This window comes from Megascapheus bottae, chromosome 32 (assembly GCF_031878675.1).
Source record: "Megascapheus bottae isolate mThoBot1 chromosome 32, mThoBot2.hap1, whole genome shotgun sequence".
NCBI classification, from domain to species: Eukaryota; Metazoa; Chordata; class Mammalia; order Rodentia; family Geomyidae; genus Megascapheus; species Megascapheus bottae.
Genome location: NC_143540.1, coordinates 5222984 through 5250129, shown reverse-complemented (window position 1 = coordinate 5250129; position 27146 = coordinate 5222984). Strand labels below are relative to the sequence as shown.

Below are 27146 nucleotides of genomic sequence, written 5' to 3'. Positions count from 1 at the left end.
AGGTCCTTCCTGATCCTGCTGATCTCTTGCTCCTCAGCTGAATTTCCACAGCTTGCCCGCGTCTTTCAGATCTTCAGCTCTCATTCCTTCTCCACTCCCAATCTCAACCTAGCCTCCATGTTGCCACCAGGTGACCATCCTCAACTTCACTGGCACAAAACAAGCCTGAACTGGGTGTGGTGGCTCACACCTATAATTCTAGCTTCTCAGGAGGCTGAGATCTGAGGATCATGGTTCAAAGCCAGACCCTGCACTGGAATTAACCACTAGAAAACTGGAAGTGGTGCTGTGGCTCCAGGGGTAGGGTGGTAGCCTTGAGCTGAAGAGCTCAGGGACAATGCCCAGGCCCAGAGTTCAAGCCCCACAACTGACGAAAGAAAGAAAGAAAGAAAGAAAGAAAGAAAGAAAGAAAGAAAGAAAGAAAGAAAGAAAGAAAGAAAGCGAGCCCAAGATCCTCAATGTCCTTCCTTCCCTTTCTCTCTCCCTCTCTCCCTCCCTCCCTGCCTGCCTGCCTTTCTTCCTTCCTTTCTTCCTTCTTCCGTCCTTTCTTACTTTCCTCCCTCCTCCCTAGAGCCTCAGGCATGCTAAGTAAGCACTACCACCTGAGTTACATCTCTAGTCCACATGCCTCCCCTTTCTAACTCCTGTCTATTAACAGAGTCATGGGCTGTCAAAAAAAACTTACCTCTGCTTCTTTGTGCATTGCTCTAGGGAAGAAAAAGAAGGGGAAAGAAGTGAGAACCAAGAAGCCTGAAGAAATGAGCAGGCCCAGCCACCAAGCTCCAATCCATCGTGGGTCACCAGGGCTCAAGTTAACTGTAGCTGAAGAGAAACCAAAGAATACAAGTATTGAATGAATACATGTGTTCACTGTATTGGTCAGGGAAACCATTCAAGAGATTAAAGACATTTTTTTTGTTGGTCATTGGGCTTGAACTTGGAGCCTGGGCTCTGTCCCAGAGCTTTCTCACCCAAGGCTAGTGCTCCACCACTTTGAGTCACAGCACCAGTTCTGGTTTTCTGGTGGTTAATTAGAGATAAGAATCTCATGAGGACTTTCCTGGCTGGCTTTGAACTGAGATCCTCAGATCTCAGTCTCCTGAGTAGCTAGATTATAGGTACAAGCAACCAGCACCTAGCCGGGGAGTATTTAGTTAACTTTCTCTCCATAATGAAGATAATTCAAGCTATGAGCTAGGAGCTTGATAAGGAAACATTTCTTCTCCATGTCATCTAGTCTTTCTAAAGAGCAAAGCCCACAGCACAGGAAACTCTAGCATCAGAAAATCATAAGGAATGATACTTTCTCCTCACCTAATTTTATCTCCAGCCATTGGCACAAGTAATGGTGAAAGCCTCCAGAGGGTTTACCATGGTACAGACAGATCATACATGTTTTATACCTTTCATCTTACTGTTTTCTTCCTAGTACGACTGTGAAACAGAAATAACATCTCTACACCTCCAGTGTAGAGTCGGCCAGGAAACTGAGCATTTGAGAGACTGAGTCCCTTGTCCATAGTTAAGGATAAGTACCATTTCATCCAAAAATTTCAAATCTGGCTTCCTAGTAACCCAACACTCTCTTTTTTTCCCCTAATTTGCTTTATTGTTGTTTTAGAGGTGATATACAATGGGACTACATTTACATATGTCAATAATAAGTACATTTTCTTTCACTGTGTCATCTGTTCCCTCCTTCTCTCCCACTCCACCATCTCCATCTCCACCAGCCCATTCCTCTCCTCTCCACACACAATTTGCATAGTTCACTTTCATCAATGTCCAGTGCACTCCATTGCTGCCCTTTTCCAGCCCTTTTCATTTTTTTAAAAAAAAACAAAAAACTTTTTTTTTTGGCCAGTCCTGGGGCTTGAACTCAGGGTCTGAGCACTGTCCTTGGACTTTCTCAAGGCTAGAGCTCTACCACGTAAGCCATAACACCATTTCCGGCTTTTTCTATGTATATGGTACCGAGCAATTGAACCCGGGTCTTCATGCATGCTAGGCAAGCACTCTTACCACTAGGCCAAATTCTTGGCCTAAAACATCTTTTTTTTTTTGCCAGTCCTGGTTTGAACTCAGGGCCTGAGCACTGTTCTTGGGCTTTCTCAAGGCTAGAGATCTATCACTTGAGCCACAGAACCACTTCTGGCTTTTTTCTATGTTATGTGGTACAGAGGAATTGAACCTGGGTCTTCAAGCATGCTAGGCAAACACTCTACCACTAGGCCAAACTGCCAGCCCCAGTCCTTTTTCTCTGATTCTGTGCCCTCCTTCTAACCCTTCCACAGTTGTACATGTAAATACACTCTATATGAGGTAAAGAATATAGAGTTATCAGAAAAAAGAAGAAGAAAAACAAAAATTAAGAAAAAGAGTTCTTTGGCATGGGAGACACCCCATGGATCTGGTGATGGGATGGGTGTCCTGTACATACCTACCTGTGTTTACCCTGCCATAGTCCACAAAGATCTGTAGCATGACAGAGCCCAGCAGGTACCCAAAAGCTGGTCCAAATACGGCAATGGCAAATAAGATGGCTAGAAACAGAAACAAGGAGGAAGGAGTTTGAGGGTTACTGAGGGAGTTCAGTATCCTAGACTTCCAAGCTGAGGGGGAATCCCTGAGATGTCACCTATTGGTTCCTACCCCTCTCCCCTGGTACAAACAAGCCCATGCCTGTGGCATCTCCCACAGACAAGGCCAGAACCATTCAAGACATGGACTTCAATCTACTTCTCCTCCAGCCACCTACCAGTTAAACCTGCTAGCCTGGGTGCGGTATGTTTGATGGGTGAAACCTCCCTTGGGTACAGAGCGTGGTGACCCTAGCAAGAGGTTATGGAGTGAGTCTGTGGGTGTGTCCTATGTGATTTGGGCCCTCAAAAGGTCAAGGGGAAGATCTGAGCATTCCAGCAGCCATAAGTGATCTTTCTTTGTGGGTGCTTGTTTAAGGGCCAACCCACTCCTGGGCTGACCGCACAGAGAAGACATGTGTGCTGGGGCCTGTACCAAGAGTAGCAGCTGTTGTTTAAGGTCTACACTAGGGCTAGCTGGGCGTGTATATTAGCTTATGTAAACCTTCAGCCTCACGGTACATTGATAGGCTTGGCTCCACCCCGTGGGTCAGGAACCTGGAATCCTGAAGTTAGCTATTCACCCAAGCCACAAAGGCTGGGCAGTTAATACAGCCCCAACATTCCTACCAGGTCTGTTCAGTTCAGCTTTGCTGTAAGGCACTGAGCATCGGACTTCATTTCAGTCCGGAGGGCCTCAGCAAGCACCACACCAGCATGAGACCCCATCCCCTTCCTTCCCTTCCACCTGCTACAAACTCACGACTCACAGATGTACAGGGGAGAGTTGGTGGGTTCCGCAAAGTCGTCCACATAAGAAATCCCAAATGGCTGGATGGGCACTGTCCCGATGCCAGCCAGCAGCTGGGCAAATACCATCAGGCCCCACATGCTGCTGGTTTCCTTCTGGGTGTCCTGCGTGGTACTATGGCACCGGCTAGGGTAGAGATCCTTCTGATGCTTCTGACAGAGCTCGGCCTGGATGTTGCTGTGGTTCCCTGCTATGACAATGACCATCACGGTTACCACTGGTTGGCCTCCAGTCATGGCCCTTCTCCCCCGCTGCTGGAGCAGGGAAGGAGCGGACCAAAGGCCATGTTGTAGCCCCACCCTGCCTGCGCGCGCATAACTCCCCTGGCAAAATGAAATGCCAGTCTCTGAGTTTTTAAAAATATAATCGAATTGTTATTAGTAACAGAGGGGTTACCAGTCCATAAGTCAAGGCAATGTGTACAATTTTATTTGGACAATGTCACCCCTTCCTTGCTTTTGCTAGTTCTCGTTATTTAACTGAATTCACATTTATTAGGACATTGTTGCTGGCATGAACAGCAAAAACTTTTTTTGTGTGTAGGATATTTAATGGCCATCAAGGATCATAAAAAATGTTGACTGTCTTATTAAGTCTTCATAGCGCATGTTGCATGCTACACCAATGCCACAAAAATCCTCATGAAGTTTGACCTAATGCAATGTCCAGAAGGCAAAACTCTAGGGACCACTTAACTATTATTAACTTTAAAAATGTCAAATTACATGTCAGAAACTGCTTTTATTAAAAATGTGAACTTCAAAAAAATAATAATCAGTTGGCTCCAATTCCATCCAAGTTCTCTGAGCTTCTCTTGGCTTGTTCTTCCCTCCATATTGAGTCAAGCGTACTCAGAGAACTCTCTTTTCTTTGTGCCAAATCTGAATGGACCTAAGCCCATCCTTGATTAAAATTCTGAAATTTGTGAAAAGGGACAGAGATTAAGTATGACCCCAGAGATCAGAGTCTTCTAGAATTTCAATAATTAGGTTTTTCTCTTAAAAATAAGAGACAGAAATAGGTGTCAGGGACAGAAAGGAGAAAGAGGGGAATAAGCGACCTTTATAAGACCATTCATATGGACAGGCTTTCAATTTAGCGACCGTGACAGTGGATAGCTCCTGTCCACAGAACTGGTGTGGGGGAGTGGCTATCTGGGCTGTACTCCTCACTTCCTCCCTTAGCTTGCCACCTAGCATAGGAATTCTTAAATCCTATACCTGGACATTTATCTGGAATGTTTTATCTCCCCAAGCTTCTCCTATCTTCCCATGTCAAATCCTGTATTAATGTTGAAAAAAGCCAACCTGGTCCAGCTACCACCAAACACTACCCTAGTCCACCATCACCACCTTTTCAGGGTTCAGGGGAAGATTCTTCATGAGCGAGAGTCAGCCTGTTTCTCATCTGCTCCCAAGGCAGACTTCTGGAAGGTTCAAGGACATCAAGAGCTGATATTTTTCCCCCTCCAGGACACCAGAGGCCTGGTTGCCAGTTTTCACAGGGTTATGGTACTAACTAGAAACAGGCCAGTGCCTTCCCTGCCTCCTCCAGCTTACCCTAGTCCCATCCCAGCAGTATGTGAGTCAACCCTCTGACTCAACACACAATTTAAATACACAGAGTGCTCAGTTCTGATTTCTGGACCTTGTCAGTCCGTTTCAAAACATAGGAAGCTCTGCTTCCCTCAGGTGCAAACCCATTAGGGATGGAGCAGAGCAGGCAGGCTCCAGCAGTCAAGGGGCCATGGTGAACTTAAGAAGAAGTCTATGTCCAATGTTTGGAGTTAGGGGTAGAGAAAGAAGGACCTAGAAAGACACGAGAAGATCATGGCAAACAGGGCTTTCCTCCACTTGTCATTTTGTGAAGAGGTAATTCTGCCGGGAACCTCAGGGCAGCAAAGGAACAATCGTTGTCATGATTCTTGAGGGTCCACCTAATAAAACTTACGTACAAGTAGGGTATTAGAAGAAGGAGGTTAGCAAATCCAGACCCTAGCAGCAATCTATAAAACAGTAGAGACAGACTGGGGGTGTTTCTGGAAAGAAGCGTGGCCGAAATGCCCAAAACCCTGGTCTATTCAGCACAAATCCCAGATCCTCCTTCAGAATTGAGGACTTATTTCCTCATCTTCCTAAATTCAGCTATTCAGAGGCTGTTCTTCCCGAAACTCTGGCAACACCCATTGGTGGGCTGGAACAGGCCGTTCTGAACTCACCATCTGCGATCTCAGTCACTTGTCATTTGTTTGCAAATCAGAAGTGACCCATCATAGACCTTGTTCATTCACACACACACCCCCCCCGTAATAATACATTTTCTATTCCAAACGTAAACCTGCTTTGCAAAAACACTTTTCTATAAGCAAAGGCTTTGTGAGTTTTATCTTGAGAAAGGAGGAGAAGATCATTTTCTGCTCAACAGAGTTGACAGTCACTGGGGACACAGTGGGACAACAGAAGAAAGTTACATTAGAATCTCAATGCTATTGTTTGTGAGTCAGGTGCCTTTATGAACTTCAGTCTCCTCACCTTCAAAATAGAATAATGCCTTGTAATATCTGTATGATAATTAAAAATATGATGATGAATTCCAACTAAATATATGACCACTAAAATAATGCACAATGGCAACCATTGAGTACTTTTCAAAATGTGATTTTTGAGTATTCCCAACATAAAGAAACAAGCCTGGCATGGGTGGCTCACACCTATAATCCTAGCTATTCAGGAGGCTGAGATCTGAAGATCAAGGATTGAAGCAGACAGGAATATCCATGAGACTCTTACCTCCAACTAATCACAGAAAAAGTGGGAAGTGGCAGAGTGCTAGCTTTGAGTAAAAGGAGCTTAGGGACAGCATCCAGGTCCCAGACTTCAAGATCCAACTGACAGAAAATTAAAAAAACAATAATAACAAAAAAAGATATATAAAAGATGATATAAAAAAAGCCAACACCTGTGTCATGATAGATGGCTTAACTTCAGGGCCTCAATACCATCTATCAGCTTCTCTGCTTTACCACTTAAATCACTGCTCCATCTCTAGCTTTATGTGGGCTAATTGGAGATAAGAGTCTCATGGACTTTCCTGCTCTGGCTGGCTTGGAACTGAGATCCTCAGATCTCAGCGTCCTGAGTAGTTAGGATGACAGGCGTGAGCCACGACTGTTCCCACACAGGTAGGGTGGCAGCTCAGGAGAGCCATTTGACTTCAACAATCTACAAAGGGCAAGCTTCATTAGTAACTTTCCCCCACCCATTCCCCCTGGGTATGAGGTAGATTTACACTTTAGGACTAGGCCCATAATGAGCTCTTTGAATTAAACACAAAATGGCATGAGTTCATCCAAAGCCATTCATGCCCATTCCCCATCTCATTTCCTATGTTAGTAGGGCTCTAAAAGCAGCAGGAAGCCATAATAACAAGCTGTTTAGGGACTGGAAGAAGCCTGTTGACAAAGCCTTTCATGATATCCTGCTAGACCAGATGGGAACACGTGGCTGGAGTGTCTTCAGGGAGAGTTCACATGCATTCGCCCGAGGAGGTTCCCAGGTGTGTCTCCACGGCCTGATGGCCTGTCCTCAGGATGAAGGTGGAGCATAGACATGATTCCAAGTCTAAGAATGGCTGTGAACACAGTCCGGGAACTAAAATTCAGAACTAGACCCAAGGCTACAAGGAAGGCTTCCAGCCAAGGAGGATGAATTGTATGACTCCTCTTGGCTGTTCCCCTACTTTCAATATTTGAGCCATCCAGCTCACTCTGAGTCCTGCCAAAATCTATACTCCCTATAGGAAGCTCTCCCTTTTAGCTCCCTACCTCTTGGGGGAAGGGGTGGCAGGGTGAGACTAGTGCCTAGATAAACCCTGGGGTCCACATGTCAAAGCCTTTAAGCCATAGGAGGTGTCTGGATTCAGCCAGTAGCCTCTGCTCTAGTAGGTGTGACAGAAAGAGTGGACAGATCCTCCCTGCCTCCTCTGCATCTCTAAAGGCCCAAAGTTCTCTGGGCAGGGGTAGCAATGGTTTCTCAAACAGTGAGGTTTTTTTTTGTTATTTGTTTGTTTGTTTGTTTGTTTTTTTGGCAGTCCTGGGCCTTGAACTCAGGCCTGAGCACTGTCCTTGGGCTTTCTCAAGGCTAGAGCTCTACCACTTGAGCCACAGCACCATTTCAGGCTTTTTTCTATGTATGTGGTACCAAGGAATCGAACCCAGGTCTTTGTGCATGCTAGGCAAGCACTCTACCACTAGGCTGAACTCCTGGCCTGGTAGCAATGGTTTCTCCTAACCATAGTCCCCAGCCAGATAGTAGTTGGTTCCTTAGATTACTCAAAGCCACCGACTCGTATGCATAGATGTCAACTTCCAAGGAGATGCTCCCTTTGCCCTGGGTAAACCACAACTGGCCTACTCTCACCAGGGGAGTATGTCACAGCTTGCCTCCAAGACCTTTGGACTGTTGGCTTGAAGCTGGCATGCTACCGGCTTCATTCTTGATAAAGAACATGACCGAACATGTTCCACGGGGCCAGAGACAGGAAGGGAATCATGCTCTCCCTGGGTCCTCATCAGGCCAGAGGGCTGAATACCCTGGAGAAATGAGGGTCATCTTTTTAGGCCTGGAGAAGGGTTTCAGACAGATGTTGGAATAACCTGATGGGATCAAGTTGCTTGTTCAAGTTGCTGGGGCCTTGGGAGAATCTACCACCCCGCTGCCATAGAGAACACTGGCTCTTTGGAGTCCTTGCTGTTTCACTGGCCTTCCCTGCCTGGTACTCGGCACAAGCAGCCACGTGTTTTCTATCATGTCTTCCTGTTTATTTCTTTCCCACCCCATGCCATGCATTTGAAAAAAATGTGGACCATCAAATCTCATTAGGTTTTGCTCAGCTCATCTGTTCATAGCTACTTCTTTTTCAGTTGAATTAATAACACCCATGTGTCTTGAGATTCTTTCACTTTTTCTCTCTCTCCCTCATCCATTTTCAGGTTAAATGCATCCAACTGGACAAGTTGTGTAACTCTCACACTGACACACTGACTGCCATCCCCTCACCCCCTATCCCTAGTAGATACACCCCTACCTGACTGGCAGTTAAGGGTAACTTCCAGCCACCTATCACCCACCACTTTGCTCCACATCCCTACCCACACATATGCACACTCCCCCAATTTTCTGTCATACTTGCACTCTGTATATTACCATACCTCCATTATCCACTTCCCGATATTGGCTCCATATATACCTCTCATTCTCAATCTCCACTCAACCTCCATCTCTACATCCATCCTTTCCATATCCAGGCAGTCATACTGCAAACTAGAAATCCCTTCCTTACACACAAATGGATCACACACACACACACACACACACACACACACACACACACACACACACACACTGTCCCCTGCACACCAGGTGCCCTTCGCTTTCCTCCTGGATTCTCCATTTCACACCACTGCTGGGTGTCAGGACTCTGTGTTCGTGGCTCATGTGCTCTGGGGGAGTGTACAGAGGAAGGGGTACAGTCCCTTAGGAACCCATTCTGGCAACTTTCCATCACCTTCCTTCCCAGACACAACCTTGGGATAAGTGAACAGTGGGTGGAGGCCTGGAAGCTTTAAGAATAACTAGAAAGTGGTTCTTCCTTTTCTTTTCTGGGCTCTTTCAAAAATACAATCTCCACTCCCCTTTCCTGCTTAATCTCTGAGAAGTTTCCTGCTGGGCGGGATATATCCATTGTCTGGCAAGGCAGACTTCCCTCTGGAAGGGGCTTACACCTAGTCCCCGAAGATACTAGTTTCCAAAGACCTTTCTGTTATCTCCGGGGAAAACTGAACTCAGGTCAGCTGGCCCGTTTCCCATCTACTTAAGTCTCTGTGTGCCTTCTAGATGGAGACTTGGACAAGACTTTGGCTGGGTCTCTTAGTCTCTTCTGCCAAAGCACCAGGGCACATTTCTGGACCCCACTGACATTTAGAAAATCTAAACATCCATAAATGTCTGCATGCATGGCCTTTTTCAAAATTACCAATTAGTTGTTAAAGGTTGCCATGATTCCCACAAATGTTCAACCCTTCTTTATTTTTTAAAAATTATTTATTTATTTTATTTATTTACTAAAACACATAGTTATTCTTCCATTTCCCATGTTTGTTTTGAGAATAGTTGTGCTCGAAGCAGGGAGAAAGTCAGCAGTCTACTATGATAATAAGTCTAGGGGCCATTACTTATGAGTAACAGATTTCAAATACCACAAGGGGTAGATAAATAGAAATCTGTTTAACTGCTAACTTGCGCCAGGCACTTTACCTATACTATTTCACTTTAGTTTTTCTCTCAAAACACACTGAAAGTGAAGGTATTACTGTTCTTGTTTTACAGGTAAAGAGGTTCTAAAAGGTAAAGTTGCTCCCCTAAGACTTGAATGGCTGAGCTAGAATTGAAAGTTGTAGTATATGGTTTTTCCATCACACCAAAGCCACCATGCTCTGCTGGGCACCAGGGGCTCATGCCTGTAACCCTAACCACGTAGGAGGCTGAGATCTGGGAATATTGTGGTTTGAAGCTATCCTAGGAAGGAAAACACATGAGATGCTTATCTCCAAGTAACCAGCAAAGAGCCTGGAGTGGAGCTGTGGCTCAAAACAGCAGAGTGCCAAGCAATAGTGAGAGGCCCAAATTCAAACTCTAGTACTAGTAAAAGAAAAAAAAAATTCCCCAAGCTGCACAAGTATGAGGATTTGGAAACGGAGGAGGATGGCAGTTTAAAACTCCAACCAGAGAAATTCATAGCCTCAAAGGTGAGTGTACAAAAGGGGAGGGTAGAGCAGGGGTCATGCTGAAGAACCTCCCCCTGCCCCCCGCCCGACTCCAGACTAGAGCAGAGGACCTAAAGTGAGGACCAGAGCCCCCTGGATGCCCAGCCCAAAGTCAAGAACTGCTGCGTCTTGACTCTTTAAATGTAGCAGGGTGCTTCCTCATTAGGGATCCTAAGGATCCTAGACCTACATTGTCCCCACCCGCCCTGGGTCTAAGAACCACTCTTTCATGCACCACCTGTGCCAGTCACTGGATTAACTGTGGGGATATACCCCTTGACAACCTTCACCCCTGTTCTGAGGTTCTATCACACCCTCCTCAGGGAAGAGCTGAGGCTTAGCACGGGGCCCAAGCCTGCCCTATAAGAGAGTCTCCCATCCCAGCTTCAGGACTTCAGTCACCTCATGGTTCCACAGCTGCATTCAACGAAATGCATTTGTTCTGTTCCTGACAAGCTTGCATCATTTTAAAGTGTGCATAGAAATACATTTGAAATAAGAATCACATTGTCAACCTTTTCCCACCACCAAGTGAGATGCATGAATATGTTTATTTGCTCCTATTAGCACATCACATACCCATGCACACTGGGTTGGGACCCTGTGTGGGGGCCCAGTGAGATTCCCCCAGATGCAGTTCCTGGGGCCAAAGTTCCTCTTCCATCCCACCTCCTGGCACTAGGAAGATGCCCTGAAGATAGCTCAGCCTTGAGCATTCCCAGCTGTTGCTCCAATCCTAGCCAGACTGAGCGTGACTGCTCGGTCCTATTGTTGTTGCAATTAGAATTTGCCCAAACAAAACAGTCCATTCTCCTGGCTTGTGGATGTCCCTGGGGCCCTGTGAGGCAAGCTGTGGTCCTTCTCACAGCCTCCTCCATCTTCTCTCAGATGAGCTGAGCACTATGAGCACTGAGAACATTTCCCACTGGGGGTCATAGTGAGTGAACCCCATCCTACCGCCCTCCCTAACAAGGAGCAGAGCGAGGCCATCTCTAACCGCCAGCCCATGGCTATGCTATTCAAAGCAAATGTTATTGGGCTTTGGGCCTAGGCTGTGGGGAGCTGACGCGCCAGGCTGAACAGGACATGGTGTGTGACGGCCTGGCAGGGTGCCCTTCCCCATGGCCTGGCCCCAGTGCCCCAGGCTCCCTTCCTGATTTCATTAAGTCCCATCTTCATGTATGGGGGGAGGTCAACTCCTGACTCTTTCACCACTGGTCTTAACATTTTATCTAGATGGAAGAGAGGACGTACAGGGGAAGGACAATGAGTGTCTCCATCCTTTGCTGACCCGACTCAGGACTCAGCTTTAAATGCAAACAGATCCAAAATCACAGTGCACTTAGGATGAATGACTAGTGATTTATGGAAAGGCTAGGAGAGAGGCTTCCAGAAGCAGAACCCAGCAGACCCTTCCATCATGACATTGTGTGTGTGTGTGTGTGTGTGTGTGTGTGTGTATTTGGTTAACTGGAGATAAGAGTCTCATGGACTTTCCTGTCTGGGCTGGCTTTGCATCTCAATACTCAGATCTCATCCTCTTGAGTAGCTGGGATGACGCGTGAGCCCCTGGTGCCTGGCGCCTGGCTGCACCAGAGCCTTGCATTCATCCCCTTGTTTGGGGGAATCACTCACCGATGCTGACCGATGTGTACTGGTATGGCTCCGAGAGGAAGTGTGGGAGGGTGAGGACGAAGGCCCCTGCAGCCAGCAGGAGACCCCCAATGCCAATCAGCCGTGGCCGGTGCACTCTGCTGCCAAAGTAGCTGACAAAGATGATGAGGATTGCATTGCTGATCTGCAGAAAGAGCCGAGGGACCAAGTGAGACCTAGAGCCTGTCTTTATCCACAACCCAAGGAGACTTGACCATACCTTACCCAGGAAAACTAGAAAGCATCAGCAGAGCCCTGGCAGAGCTATGCCAACCTTTCCCAAAGAGTCTTGGTACAGGCCACCCACTCCCACGCTCAGTTTTCTTTCTGTTATGAGAAACTCATTCCACCATCTACCTTCAAGAACAGTCCAGGAGAACTAAGTGCTGGTGACATGTAGAACTCAACCATTTTAGGATAAATTTCAGGTTGGGGTGGGTGGTGGGTGAAGGAGGGCTAAAATCCAGGGAAGCTTCCAATCGCAGTTGGCACCTGAGAACTAAACTCCTAAATTTAACTAGCGCCTAAGTAAAGAACTCAAGGACTCTGGGTTGGCAGCCAGAATAACAAAAGGCTACATGCATTATCTCATTAAACCATGAAATAACTTCATGTGTGTGTGTGTGTGTGTGTGTGTGTGTGTGTGTCTGTACATGTGCATGTGCACCAGTGCTTTAACTCAGGGCCTGGGCACTGTCTCTTAGCTTTTTCACGTAGGGCTGGCACTCGAGCCACACTTCTACTCTGGCTTTTCGGTGGTTCATTGGAGATAAGAGTCTCATGGACATTTCTGATAAGGCTAGTTTCGAACCATAATCCTCAGATCTCAACCTCCTTAATAGCTTGGATTACTGGCATGAGCCACTTGTACTCAGCTTGACAGCCTCTCATTCTCTTGTGCATGGATTTCATTTCTTGCTTGCTTGCCTGTCGTTTTCCATAAGCTGATCAAAACATCAGAGGGCAATGCTAACTGAGGCCTATGTGAGAGATGGTGAGGCGCCCCAATGGGAGCTTTAAGAAGGATGGGGTACCTGGCCCCATTCATCTGTAGAGGCCCTCTCGCTTTCTTGGGACCTAGATGGGTTTCTCTCGGGGACACATCTTTTCTGTAGCACTGGAGTCTTTAAAGAACTATTTTTTACCTACTAGAAAACAAATCCCCAAACCGTATCTGTTCTAATCAAAAGAAAAGAGTTTCAGGACTTTCTCCTCGGTCCCGGTATGCCCCAAGAACATCCCTTTGGATTTGTGGGGGAAGCTTTCGGAAAGTTGTCATAAAACCCCTAGGTAAACAGATTCTTCTCTTCAATATCTCAAACACAGGGGGACTTACAGCACTGGCGGCTGGTGTTGGGAACTGATCTGCCAGGATCCCCTCCCCTCAACCTCCTCACCACCCCCACACACCCCCATACACACTTTGCTCAGTTCTGGTTTTCAGAGCAGTCAAGAGGAGCACTTCCTAGGCCAAGATGGCCACAGCTTGTTTTGTTTGCCAAACTCCTAATCCCTGCCCTTACACTTTCATACTCAGATTGTGATTTTTTCACCTCACCCAGCCCCAGAAGGCTTTGAGGCTGTGAGCTACAGCCTGAAGGCTCATACTGCACACTCCTCATCAGTCCAGAGGGTCCCATTTTCCCCAGTACCAGGGTGGGTTTTCCTTATACCCCTAGGTCACACACAAATCCTCAGATACTCACTGATGCAATGGCCAATCACATAACTAGCTATCCCTAGATGCAGATACACACAGACACACATACAATCACACACACATGCAGTAACACCCAATCATCAGATATCCACAGCCACAGACACAAATACACAATCATATAAACAGACACACACACACACACACACACACACACACACACACAGAATACAAATCCTCAGACACAGACACAACACATGGACACACAAATGCCTCTACAGGTAGACACAGTCACACAACATTTGCAAACATGCAATAGTGGCACACAATCATACACTTAGGATCTTCAGGTCAAAGGAACAAACTATCTGATGGTATTTGTTTAGCTTCATGCCCGTGGGCATGATCTAAAGTCAGATTCATGAAGAGTTTATCTGAGCTCAGGGAAGAGAAACTTTAAATGGGTAACATTATTTTCATTTTGTGTAGGCCACAGCTCTGGAGAAATGCCCCTCGTTCACCAGACTTCCTTCTATCTTAAATAGAACATGAGGCATGTCCCAGCCAGCTACACACTGCCCTTTGAAAAAGCCAATTGTTCCTGTATTGATATTCTTATCTCGTCAATCAGAACAAGAATGTATCATGGGAAGTCCAAGATGTGGTTACCATCTGGGTTGAGCTGGGAGAGGGTTCACCTACCGTGCCAGCTCCAGTGGTTGATTAGGCAGAGAAACCTACAACACTACTGTGTTGAGACGATCCAGAAGCTGTTGTCTAGAGTCAACAGGAAAAGAAGACTGTGATGGCCAGGCACTGGTGTCTCACACGTGTAATCCTAGCTACTCAGGAGGCTGGGATCTGAAGATCATGGTTCAAAGCCAGTCCAGGCAGGAAAGTCCATGGGACTCTTATCCAATGAACCACCAGAAAACTGGAAATGGCACTGTGGTTCAACATGGTAGAGCACTAACCCTGAGCTGAAGAGCTCAGGGACAGTAGTAGTCCAGAGTTCAAGCCCTATAACTGATAAGAAGGAGGAGGAGGAGGAAGAGAAGGAGGAGGAGGAGGAGGAGGAGGAGGATAAGGAGGAGGAGGAGGAGGAGGAGGACGAGGACGAGGAGGAGGACGAGGAGGAGGAGGAGATGATGATTAATGGCACACATGCCAGGGACATAATGACAAGGCTATGCTGACATACATGTCAGGGACAGGGACATAGAGACAAGGCTACGATGACACACATGACAGAGACTTATTTCCTTGAGTGAGTGATGACAGCATTGAGGCACTACCAGAGTCAAGCCTCCTGACAGAAAGTCTAGTAGTTGCATTCTGTGTCTCTTTGGAGAGGTCTCTGTACACCCAACCCTCTGTTCTGCATCGCCCATATCCTGTGGTCAGGATGAGGCACAATAGGAGTCTAATGGCCCAGTGTCTTCTGCTCACCTCATTTAAGCTGGAAATGAAACCCGAGGAAGAACTGGAAAGCCCGAAGCGCTTCTCGATGGTGGTGAGGCTGCTCTTGAAGTAGGCACTGTAGAGGAGTTGGCAGAGTTGCAGGAGGCCGTGGCAGAACACGAACACCTGGGGTGGAGGGGAGAAAGATGACAGCATCGTGAGGTCTCCACACACAGCAGGCCAGGATCCATGAAGCCTTCTATTTGGGGACCTCTGGAGCACAGAGGTCCAGCAGCCAGTCCTGTAATGCTGTAACATGGCTCACTCCCATATTCTTAGTTAGCAACCCCTGATCAAGAATGCTTTTCCATCGAGACAGCCACTCCTAGAGGCTGCAGACCCATCTGGCTGAGATGTCTTCCATCACCTAGAAATCAGAAGTTGCAACAATCTACAAATCATCACATATTCAAAGTACATTTGTCACTTTAGCCACCCTACTGACTCCACTTTAGTACTGGGGCTTGGACTCAAGGCCTGGGCACTGTCCTTTAGCTTCTTTTTGCTCAAGGCGAATTTACTCAGTTCCATTTCTAGCTTTTTCTATGTATATGGTACCGAGGAATCGAACCCAGGGATTCATGCATGCTAGGCAAAGCCACTGACTCAACTCTTACTTAAGTCACCTTTGGATACTTATAAATCCAAGCTAAAAAGTTAAAGAATTGCAACTATATATCAGGGACTTCCTGGTATGGTGAATATAATGTATTATTTTGTGGTGGTAAAATTTATACAGCTATAGTTTGTATTTCTCAAAACTCATCAAGCCCTTAAAAAGTCTGTACATTTCATTGTGTGTAAACTATACTTCAATAAAGTTACATTAAAAAATTCCTTTGGGAGAAAAAATTCAAAGCAACAAAGGTATTCAAAATAATGTTAAAGGGAATTCCATGATGTTTTTATTTTATTAAATATGAACATTACAATGGCGAACTCTTGTAATCCTAGCCACTCAGGAAGCTGAGAACTGGGGAATGAGCCGGTTTGAAGCCGGCTTGAGCAGATAAATCCAAAAGATTCTTATTTCCAATTAAGCAGCAAAAAAGCTGAAAGTGGAAGTGCAGAACAAGTGGTAGAGGGAAAGCCTTGAGCAAAAGAGCAGTGGAAAATGCCCTGGCTCTGAATTTAAGCTCCAATGCCAGTACAAAAACAAAAACAAAACAAAAAACCTTAAGGGCAGAGATGGTATTGGGAAAGATGAGGAGGGGGAGAATGACGGAAGGGGACACACTGATCAAGATGCACTACACTCATAGCTTGACTTGTAGAACCGAACCCCTACTTGTACACTGACTTAATAAAAAGAATTCCAAATAGAAACTCAAAAAAATCATGTTCACTATTTTTTTTAAAGTATGAACATCAGGAATGTCATTTGGAATAAATTTGCTTATTAAAAGGGCCCACCTTGCAAGGTTCAAAACCCATGTAAATATCTGAGTGTGTGTGTGTGTGTGTGTGTGTGTGTGTGTGTGTGTGTGTGTGTGTGTGTGAATCTAAGCCTCTGGGTTTACAAATAAACTGGCTCAAGTATGGTATGCTCAGAGGATGTCTCCAATGGCGCAACTCCTCTGAACAACTAACTTACAGTTTAACAAACGAATACCAGGAAGCTGAATATGGTGGGGTTTTTTCCCCCTGGGGGCGGTAGTGGTGTTATGAGGAGAGTGGGCAAATAAAAGCTAGGCAGATGAACACCATCATTAACGTCAATGTATACATGTGAAAAATGGGACATGTAACTTGAGGGTATGGATGGGTTTGGGAAAGATGGTGAAGAGTGATAGAAAGGGTGTAATAAACAAGACGCATTGTACTTATAAACTGATTTGTTGAACTGAAACCCCTTGATACAGCTACTTAAAGATAAAAAAAAATAAGTGAATAGAAGACAAGTAAAGCAACCATAAAGGAATAAACTATAAGGGCAAATTCTTACAGCACCCTTTACTACCATACACACAGCTCTGGATGAAGGGCAAAGGGTCAAGTACAGCCTGGACATGGTTTCTTTTCATTCCTATAGTGAGACAAGGACTGGACACTGGAACTAAGATCTAACCAGCAGTAGATCAGTTGTTGCTACATGGTCATGAGGACACTGCACAGAACTTCTCAAATGTAATTCCTGTGGGTTAATGACTGACTGCTGTCCACCAGCTCTGATTCCATCCACACAAATACTCAGGGGAAGCAAAACTTGAAGGAAAAAAAATTTTCACCTGATTCCTATGACCACTAGGATGTGACTTTGCTGAGGTGATTCTGTGTATTGAGGGATTGAAATCTTCAAGAGAGGGAGCCAGGGCTCAGACACACAGCTGGTGACTTCCTGTTTGGGAACAAGGGCTTCTATTCCTCAGTGACAGCTGTCTGCTTTCACAGATAGGACTCTGTCAAGGCAATCCAAATGGAGCAATTCTTCCAAAGGGAAGAAATGGAAAGGAGAAGGAAAGGGAAGGGGAGATGAGGGGAGGGGAGGGGAAGAAAGGGAAGGGGAAGAAAGGGGAGGGAGGGGGAGGGGAGGGGAAGGAAGGGAAGAGAAGGGAAGGGAAGAGGAGGGGAGGAAAGGGAAGTTGGAAGGGAAGAGAGGGAAGAGAAAGAAAGAAAAGAAAGGGAGGGGAAGGAAAGGGAGGGGAAGAAAAGAGAGAAAGAAAGAAAAAAGAGGGAGAGATGGAAGGGGAGAAATTAAAAAAAAATTTAAAAGATAGGATCAAAGGAAGGAGTAAATGAAAGAAAGGAGGGAGTGAAGAAATAAAGAAGGGAAGGAAGGAAGGAGAAAATAGCGTATATGGAAACCTTTCTCCTACACCACCAAGATGCAGGCATTATTCAGGGGTGTGCCAAAGGCTACTGTGCCATTTTGTGAATGAGGGAAGGGACTGTCGGTAATGCTTGCTTTAGCTCTCTTGACCTCTGGGGACTTAAGATCTGGCCTCATAAGCATTCTGTTCCCATCTTAGGCTGATTTACTTGCACTAAAAATAGGCAGGAACACCTCTCTGGAAGGGACACATTCTCTTTGAAGAAAGGATAGAGAGAACAGAGGTGGCATTCAGGAGGTGTTTGTCACCATCATCCTGTAGTTGATCGGGGACGTTGAAACCTAATGACATGTCTTTTCATTCAATCTTTTTTTCTTTGTCATGAGCCAGTGCAATACAGGTATGTGTTTAAAAGGCCAAGCAGCTTGTCAGGGTTTTGATGGGCAAGCCAAGCCTGCACTAAGTTCAAGCACTCCCTGTATTGCAGTTTAAGGAGACGCCCACCTCTGATTTCCACTTTCAGCTTTTTTACTGATCACACCCCCATAATCTCAAAATACTATGCTTAGTCTATAGTTTTCCTGACTGGTCACTTCAGGCTGCAGACTTTTTAAAGGTTGAGGGATCCGTTCATTTTGACTTGTATCCCTGCTTCTCTCTGCGCTTCCCAATTCCTGACGGTTCTGTCGGCGTTTGTATGATCTTGTCATTCACTCCAGCAAGCAAGCTGGGAGTCAGAGAAGCAGGGCTTCCCTCCTGGGCACAAACGCCCACATTCAGATGACAGTTCTCATGATTGATGAGGACAAGGCTGTTCCATGTCTTCCCTGGGGTGAAAGCTGTTCTTTTCTAGTACTTCAGGGATCCCCAGCTCCAGTTTTGTTTCTGCCTCCCATCATGCCTGTTGGCTCTATACCTGTTACCTCTGTGGCTAGGCCAACCCTAAGAACTCCCCTGAGTTCAGGTGTCCGGAGAACCTACATTTCCCAATCTATTCCATCCCTCAGTGTTTCCAAATCACTGTGCAGACTGAGGAAATTATTGAACCCTTTTATCCACTCATCATGGCTCTCCTTCTTTTTCCATAGTAAAAAAGTTTTTATTTAGCCCATTATGGATATATGGAGTCATCGTCAAAGATTACTCTCTTTTTTAAAGTTTTTTTCCCGTTACTGTTTTTATGTCATTATTTATTTGTTACTAGTATCATAATGGGGAGGGGAGGATGATGCCAGTCTTGGGGCTTGAACTCAGGATCTAGGGGCTATCCCCTAGCTTTTTTTGTGGTTAAGGCTGCCACTCTACCACTTCAGCCCCAACTCCACTTGTAGCTTTTGAGTGGTTAACTGGATATAAGAGTCTCATGGACTTTCTTGGTTGGCTGGCTTCAAACCACAATCCTCAGGTTTCAGCCTCCTGAATACCTAGAATTACAGGGATGAGTCACTGGCACCGCGCTTTTCTGTTTGCCATCTTGAATAACAAACCCAATTTATTTCCTGGGGCTAACCCTAGGAAACAAAGGATTCTAGCTTTCCATATCTTTTTCCAGTGGGAGGAAAAAGAAAGTCTCCAAGAAATATATTCAAATGGTCCTTGATTTATCATAGGGATTCATTCTGATAAATCCCATTAGAAATGGAAAATACCCTAAATTGAAAGTACATTTGATTTTCCTTACCTACCAAACATTATGGCTTTACCCAGCCTACCTTAAAACATGCTTAGAATATCCACAGCCTACAGTTGGGCACAGTCATTTCCCATAAAGCCGTTATTGGGGGTTTTGTTTGTTTTTTGGTTGTGGGGCTTGAACTCTGGGCCTGGACGCTGTTCCTGAGCTCTTCAGCTTAAGGCTACCACCCTACCCCTTGAGCCATAGCACCACTTCTGATTTTCTGATGGTTACTTGGAGATAAGAGTCTCATGACTTTAGTGCCCAGGCTGGCTTTGAACTGCTATCCTCAGATCTCAGCCTCCTGAGTAGCTAGGATTATAGCTATAAGCCACTGCACCCGGCTCTGATATATATATATATATGTTAAGTATTGACTATCTTGAGTAATTTATCCAGGACTATCCTGAAAGTAAAAAACAATGTTTGGCTAAATGAACTTCAATAATGTCAGGAGATCATTAAGTCAAATCTTCATTGGTCAGGGTTAAAGCTTGGTTAAGCCTTCAAGCCATAAAGTATACACAAAACATACACAGACCCTTCCTGTCCTCCACTACACCCAAGGATCTGGCTAACTCATTTATATGCTAGAATCTTCCAAATGGGGAAGGCCTTCAATTGAAGGCATGTGGCCAGAGAGCAAGGTCAGCTCCGTTTGTCTCTGTCTCTTCTTAAGATTTCTCCACTCCTGGCTCATTCTCAGTTCTGACTGGAGTTCACCAACAGGACGTCCCGGGAAGTGAGAATCGGGGCCCACAGAGGCCTTAATGCAACCGAGACAAAGAAGTCTCTAGATGCTATTGGAGATCTCAGAAGCTGAAGGGAGTGGGAGGCAGGGAGAGATCCTCAGAGGAAATCTGTCTCTCTGTCCTTCTAAAATATGAAGGAAGCAAAGCCAGGTATCAGGTATGGCCTGGAATGGAGGGTCTCCTTCAACCAATCAGCCTGCCCACCCCTGCTCTACAGGGAGAGGCTCTGAATCCAAACCATGGCCCAGTGCTATAACAGGGAGCGTCTCTACCAAGAAGTGATTCAGGAAATCAAATATGTTCCATGCAGGAAGAATGCCTGCACCAGATAACGCTCAGATATTCAAAATAAAGGGAGTGATACTGTCCAAAAAGAAACATACTCTTTACCTGATTTATGTAACTATCATCCCTCTGTACTTTTATAGTAATGATTAAAGAAATTTTAAAGATATTTAAAATAGCCAGCCTGGGGTCAAAGTTGATGGTGGTATTCACAGTAGAATTCTAAAAGGCATCTTTAGAAGTATTAACATGCACTGGGAAAAGTTTGTGGTTTGTAAGACAATGTTCTGTTGACCCTTCTTGGAAGTAAAAAAATCAGAACTATCTCAAAAGAAACATATAGATTTAGATTTCTATCACACGTTGTTTTTGAGAAGGTAACCAGTCTGAGGAGCTAGGTCTGAGATCCTGCCTGAGGAGAGGCTGGTGTCAGGCTCTTGACAAGTTCCCTTGTTTCTCTTCTCTCCGGGTCCTTTCCTCCCTTGCCAGTCTCTACAATGTACAGAAGGACCTGGCTGTGTGGTAGAGCTGCCCTAGGGATTAAGAAAAGCCATTCTCAAGATCCATGGGAACAGCTCTGGGAGGAAGGTGTGTCTGCTCTCAGCGTTGGCCACAGGAAACCACAGCAGACACAGGAAGCCAAGTCCGAGGGGCCTGTCTTCCCACCTTTCTTTCTCAGCCTGGCCAGGGCTTGTCTCCAAGCCAAGTCCTGATTGAGTTGGATTAAACTAAAATGTTAAACCATTGTTTTTAGCTTCATTCAGCTTTTTTTTTTTAAAGTATCTCCCATCCTCACTTTCTCTCTCTACAAAGCTGGCTTTTCTTCTTGAAAGCAGGAAGGGAAGGGCTTCATCTTCAAATCCTTCCAGGATGTGAGAAAAAATATTGACATCCCATCTTGTTATTAGAACAAAGACTAGGAAGGATATAAAATAGCACTGTTTCCATATTCCTGTGTCTGAATGTCCTTTTTCCTGACACAAATGGATTCAAAGCAGGCTCCCTACTGGGACCTCTCTTCAACTGAACAAATTAGTCTTGAACCATCTTTCCCCAAAGACAAGATGGCACTTGTTTTCGGCCAAGGAAAGTTTCTTTGGCTTAATTAAAAAAAAAAAGACTTTAGGCATTTCTGGAAAAGAATTTGGACACATATTTACACAAATGCCAATGATAATTTTGTTTCAAAGTATATTTTTTCCAGGAAACCATGGGCACTGCTTCTAATTAATCTGGGAAATTAATCTAGCCTCACATACCTGTGTTTCATCCCTTCCAGAATTTTTTTTTTCCTATGACTTCTAAAGTGCAGGCTACACACCAGGCCCTCAGGTAATCTCCTACCTTTTGATCTTTTATTTTAGCCTGTTACAGATCTCATCATATCTTTCCAGCTGTTTCTCATGGTTTCTTCCCTACTGGTTTCACACAGGATACCACTGGGTGAAGAGGAAGGAGAGACAAACATAGCTCCCCAACTGCCATCTTGAATGATAAATCAAGGCCTGTCCCTCATGCTAGTCCAAGGGGTTCTTTCCAAAGAACCAAAACAGCCTCAAGAGAAGACATTTGGGTATTCCTGGCATCACTGTGAGCTACAAAGCTTGCCTGCTCCCCTTCTGAAGGCCCTAGTTTTAGGACAAGGATGCAACAATCCTTACGCTCTGGTCTCCTGTTGCAGTTGGTAAATGGCGGCAGGCAGCAGATGCCAAGTCACAACAGAAGTTTACACTACCATAATACCTGACCTTAGAGCTCCAGAAACAGAAATATCACTCTTGTTTTGGGCCAAAGCTGCTGGTTCCTACCTGCCACATCTGGTATACTCCCCTAGGGAGGGATGGCTTTACCTCAGTACTATGGGGTTGGATACCAGCCATTGGTGACATCACTTGCCTTCCCAGGGTTCTTGTTCTCTCTGTTCTGTTCCCTTGTAAAGTCTTTCCTCCTGTCCAAATTTTGTCCTTCACCTTGCAACTTTGATGCTATCAGTCCCTCAAACTCACATCCCTGACCTTAACTGCCTTTACCATCATCTCTTCTCAACTCCTGCCCTTACTCCTGCTCTTACCCCTTACCTCCAAACCAAGTCTGCAATCGGCCACATTCTCTAGCTCCCAAGACACACTCCAGTCCCAGCCATCGGCTGCTCTTACCCCACCATCATTTCTTGCTACTCTAACCTCGTTATCACCTGCTCTTATAAAAAAACAGCCAAAGAAAACTTTTCTTATTGTCCTCTGTCGTTCCCTTTCTCTCTACATCCCATCATCCCCTCAAACAGTTCCACAGTAACGCTCATGTTCTCCCTTTCTCTCTCTCTCTCTCTCTAGATGATAGATAGATAGATGGATAGATAGATAGATAGATAGATAGATAGATAGATAGATAGATAGATAGATAGACAGATAGATGGATAGTTGGGTAGATAGATACTTGCATAGACATAGTAATAGATTGAAGTATGCATGCAGAGGTAGTAGATAGATGGGTCGATGATAGATGTTTGAAAGACAGATGCTTAGGTAGCTAATTACACGAATGGATGGATATATTTACACATATAATGTGTGTGTGTGCGTACGTGTGTCCCCTTAAAATCTAGACTCCTCAAATAATCAAAATGTGACCATCACCAATTTCTTCCAGAGGCTCTGAGAGCCTCACTATTTCTCCTGGCCTCACTTCTAGAATAAGGACACTCCTTACCACAAGGAGTACAGGTAAGTTTGCCCCCATGCTGTGCAGATAAAGAATAAGAGCTTGGCGGCATGACTTTTTTCCCCTTTAATTTAATTCATTTATCTCTACTCAAAGTTCTCCAGGCATGACAAGTTACTTAGAAAACTTTAAAAATTCCTTAATTTTCTTCAATGTACCCCAAACTAACTCCATCCCAGACCTCTCAATGGAGTCTTCTTCTATTGAAGAACTGAAACTCTGGACCAGTTTTGACTCTTGGTCCTGACAGGTTTGTTCTGGCAGACATGAGACCAAAGACATACTTCTCCAAACATGAAGGAGTATCTAGCTATGCCCGTGGGGCACCTGTTGAGGAGCCCAAGGAAGTAGGTTCCATCAGGAATGAGTCAGGGCCCTGGCGAGACAGCTGGGTTTAAAACCTCTGCCCTTGGGGTAGACTGTGTTTACCTACCAACCACCTGCCCCAACACCTGCACCTCCAGGAAGACCTGATCAATCTCGACATCCTTGACCTGCTTGAAGCCACAGCAGAGACCAGAGAACAAAAGTTCTCTGAGTTTGGGCCAAACAGGGTGGCAACATGCCTGTAATCCCAGCTATTTGGAAGGAGAAGTAGGAGGATTATGGTTCAAGGTCTCAGTTACCTGAATGACAGAGGTGCATGGTCAAGACAGAAGGTCAGAAAAGGCATGTTTTTACCTTTCAGTCAATAGAATGGGCCTCACGGGAGCCTCCATTCTCTGGCACTCCTTTCTAGCTCTCACTTCTCCCAACATGGCCCAAGGGAGCAACAAGGGCATGGGCTACAGTCATTCCCACCAGAGAACCATGGGGTTTTCCCTGTCTCATGAGATGTCCAATCTAAGGGACTTATATCTCTGGGATATAAAGGCAAGAGTGGACACAATGAGAAAAGCAAGCCATATTCTCGATTTCCTTTCTTTTCCCCCTTCAGAACTTAACTTGGAGCCATAAGTATTAGTGTGAACACTGCTGATCTCAGGCTCTCAGACTTGTTTGTCCTTCCCAAACTACCTGGGGGGTAAACAGTGGTTGATAGAGAGTTCAGCCTAGCACAACCAGCCTGCAGATTCTCAGAATTCCAGTGTGTGGTAGCTGCCACTTCCCTCCTGGGGAAGGCCCTGCCTGGCCTAAACACCCCCCCACCCTGTTTTCCTGGCTCTGGAATCAGAGATGTCTCAGTTCATATCCCTTCGCTTCTGCCCAGTCTACAGTAGGAAGGTGAGGGAAGCCTTTCCTGGACAAATCTAGAATGTCCCCCAAATTGTTCCCGTCAGATTGGAGCTCCTACATTAGAAATTCTCTGGTAGTCATGAGTTGGATGCTGACTACTTCTGGCCAATCCCTTTAATGAGGCCTTGGCCTGAAGCCTTCCTCAGCACTCACCTGACTGGCAGACGGGCTTGAACTTAAGGCTACATCAGAATTACCCACCTGTCTGCTGGGAAACTTGATGAGTTCAGCACTTCCAGCAATTCCAGGACAGATCAAGACAAAAAGAAGTTTGCAAGACTTCATCTCAACTAATGGCTGGCCATGGTGGTGTAGGCTTGTTATACCAGCACAATGGCTCAGTGCAAAGTTACTGTCTGTCACCCTAGCAAGGTGGGCAACAAAGGTGAGAGAATCAACCCAGGTAAGCCTGGGCATAAAGCAAGACTCTACCTCTATGATAAACAATGCAAAAAAAAAAAAAAAAAAAAAAAAAGAGCTGAAGTAGTAGAGCACAAACCTAGCAAGTTGGAGGGGCCTAAACTTGATCCTCAGTATCTTCTCTACCCTACTGCCAAAAAAAAAAGGTAAAAATCTTTCTCTGAGGTGACACTAAACCAATCCCTGGATTTCTCTGCATTGTCCTTGGCTATCTGTCCACCCAGGCATGGTCTACCACAGATCCATGTTCCAACTGTTCCAACTCCCTTTTACCTGTCCCTTCAAAGTGCAGGAATGTGATTTCATCACCCACATTTGATTAGTTTTGGCTTGGGATTTCTACCTGCAGGTCTCAAAAGTCCTGAGTGAAATCATCAGAAAACTTTCTTTAGACAAGAAAAGATAGTCTAAGCAAACATATGATACCCAAGCAAATACTTGAGACCTCCATAATTCTGGGCGTAATAGATACCAAAAGGGAGGAGCTAGGGCTTTAAGTGTCTTGCAGAAGTTGAAGACAGGACCAAGAGATACTGAGGTGAGCCTCTATAAGGAAGCCTAGCATAGGAAATCCCATCTTGTGTGTGTGTGTGTGTGTGTGTGTGTGGCACTGAGTTAAACTCTGGTGCTGTCCCTGACCTTTTTTACTCAAAGCTGGCACTCTACCCCTTGGGCCACAGCTCCACTTCCAGCTTTTTGGTGGTTAATTGGAGATAAGTCTTATGGAACTTCCTGCCCAGGGTTGACTTTGAACCATGATCCTCAGATCTCAGCCTTCTAATAGCTAGGATTACAAGTGTGAATCAGTGGTGTCCAGCCGTCTGGCATTCTTTTTGCTTCACATACACGTAACCTGTTATTAGTGTAGACATATCTTCTTTCTTTAGCTGGAAGCCTTCTGGTCCATTTTTCTCTTGTCCTTTGATTTTCAGCCTTGGTTATATCGTTTTATATGCCTCTTCTAAAGATCCTGTGAATTTACTGTTTGTTTTTTTTTTTTAATCTGAGATTCTCTAGCTTTGAAATGGTGAGAGCAGTCCATGTTTACATGTGTTGTGCTTTCTGATAAATCTGGATTTGTATTGAGTCATTATGTTCTATTCTGTTATTTTGTTTTTGCCTTGTCTTCAGTTTCATTGTTTATGTTTCTTTATTCTTTATTTGTCTTAATGACTACCTAAACATATTTTTACATTGTGATATATCGGTTAAATGCTAGTTGTTCACTCATGAAACCTTAGCTACTTAGGAGGCTTAGTTCAAAACCTGACATAGTCTGTGAGACCCAATCTCCAAAATAACCAGCAAAAAGCCAGACTGGAGACATAGCTTGAGTGGTAGAACACCAGTTCAGTGAGCAAGCAATCTTTGAGCTTGAGGCCTTGAGTTCAAACTCCAATACTAGGAGAGGAAAAAAAAGTTGTGGTAAAATACACATAACATACCTTACCTTTTTAAAGTATGTGGAGGTAAAGAGCATTAACTGCATACCCATGTTGTATAACCTTCACCATCACCCATCCTAAAATTATTTTATAGAACAGAAACTCTCTCCTCCTATCCCCAACAACCACCACTTTCTATTTGTCTGTTTTTGACGCCTCATACAAATGGAATCATCACTCAGTAAAATGTCACTCAGGCGCAATAATTTTGTTAACATTTGTTGGGTATTCCTTCCTTATCAAGACTGAATCGTATTCCATTTGTGTGTGTGTACCTTATTTTATTTGTGTGTTTCTCCATTTGTGGGCACCTAGGTTGCTCCCAATTTTTTTGGAGGCGTTATTATGAATGTTGCCATGAACGTGAGCATATGAATGTCCCTTTGAGGTCCCGTTTTCCAGTTTTATATACATCTACACCCTCAGGTAGAATTGCTGGCCCTCATGGTGATCTGTTTTAACTTTCAGAGGGACTGCCCTGCAGACAGACAGTGAACAATAAGGATCTGACAAACGATAAGGTGAGCCCCCACCCACACGGGCATTCTCTACACCATCGCAGGTGTAAATCCCCAGGCACAAGACCAGACCCCTCATCAGCCCTTCATAGCATCTGCCCCAGCATCCGCTCTAGCTTCCTCAACCTGTGGTCAACTCTTCCTTACTGGGCAAGGAGCCAATCAGATACACTGCTTTCTCTAAGAAGTGTGGCCAATCCCAAGGGCTAGATTCCTAAGCTCTGAGCTGGCCCCTGAAAGTGGGTACCAGAAGAGCGGAGAGGGCTTCCTGGACAGAGCCACCTTCCCATCTTCCCAGAAAAGAGAAAGTTCCACATTCTTGCCCCCATCCCTGGAGAG

At 45.2% G+C, this 27146-nt stretch overlaps 1 protein-coding gene across 2 annotated transcripts in view; it reads right to left on the bottom strand.

Moving 5' to 3' along the window:
* Slco2a1 (solute carrier organic anion transporter family member 2A1) overlaps positions 1 to 27146 on the bottom strand; it is a 52514-nt gene that overhangs the window by 15662 nt on the left and 9706 nt on the right. Inside the window, exons 2-6 of one of the 2 annotated variants that reach the window (XM_090323562.1) lie at positions 14973 to 15110; positions 11849 to 12011; positions 3350 to 3580; positions 2445 to 2543; positions 686 to 822 (exon numbers count right to left, since the gene is read on the bottom strand). In XM_090323562.1, coding sequence (XP_090179688.1) covers positions 686 to 822; positions 2445 to 2543; positions 3350 to 3580; positions 11849 to 12011; positions 14973 to 15110 — 768 coding nt within the window. The remainder of the gene's footprint in view (positions 1 to 685; positions 823 to 2444; positions 2544 to 3349; positions 3581 to 11848; positions 12012 to 14972; positions 15111 to 27146) is intronic. The other variant, XM_090323563.1, reaches the window with a different exon arrangement.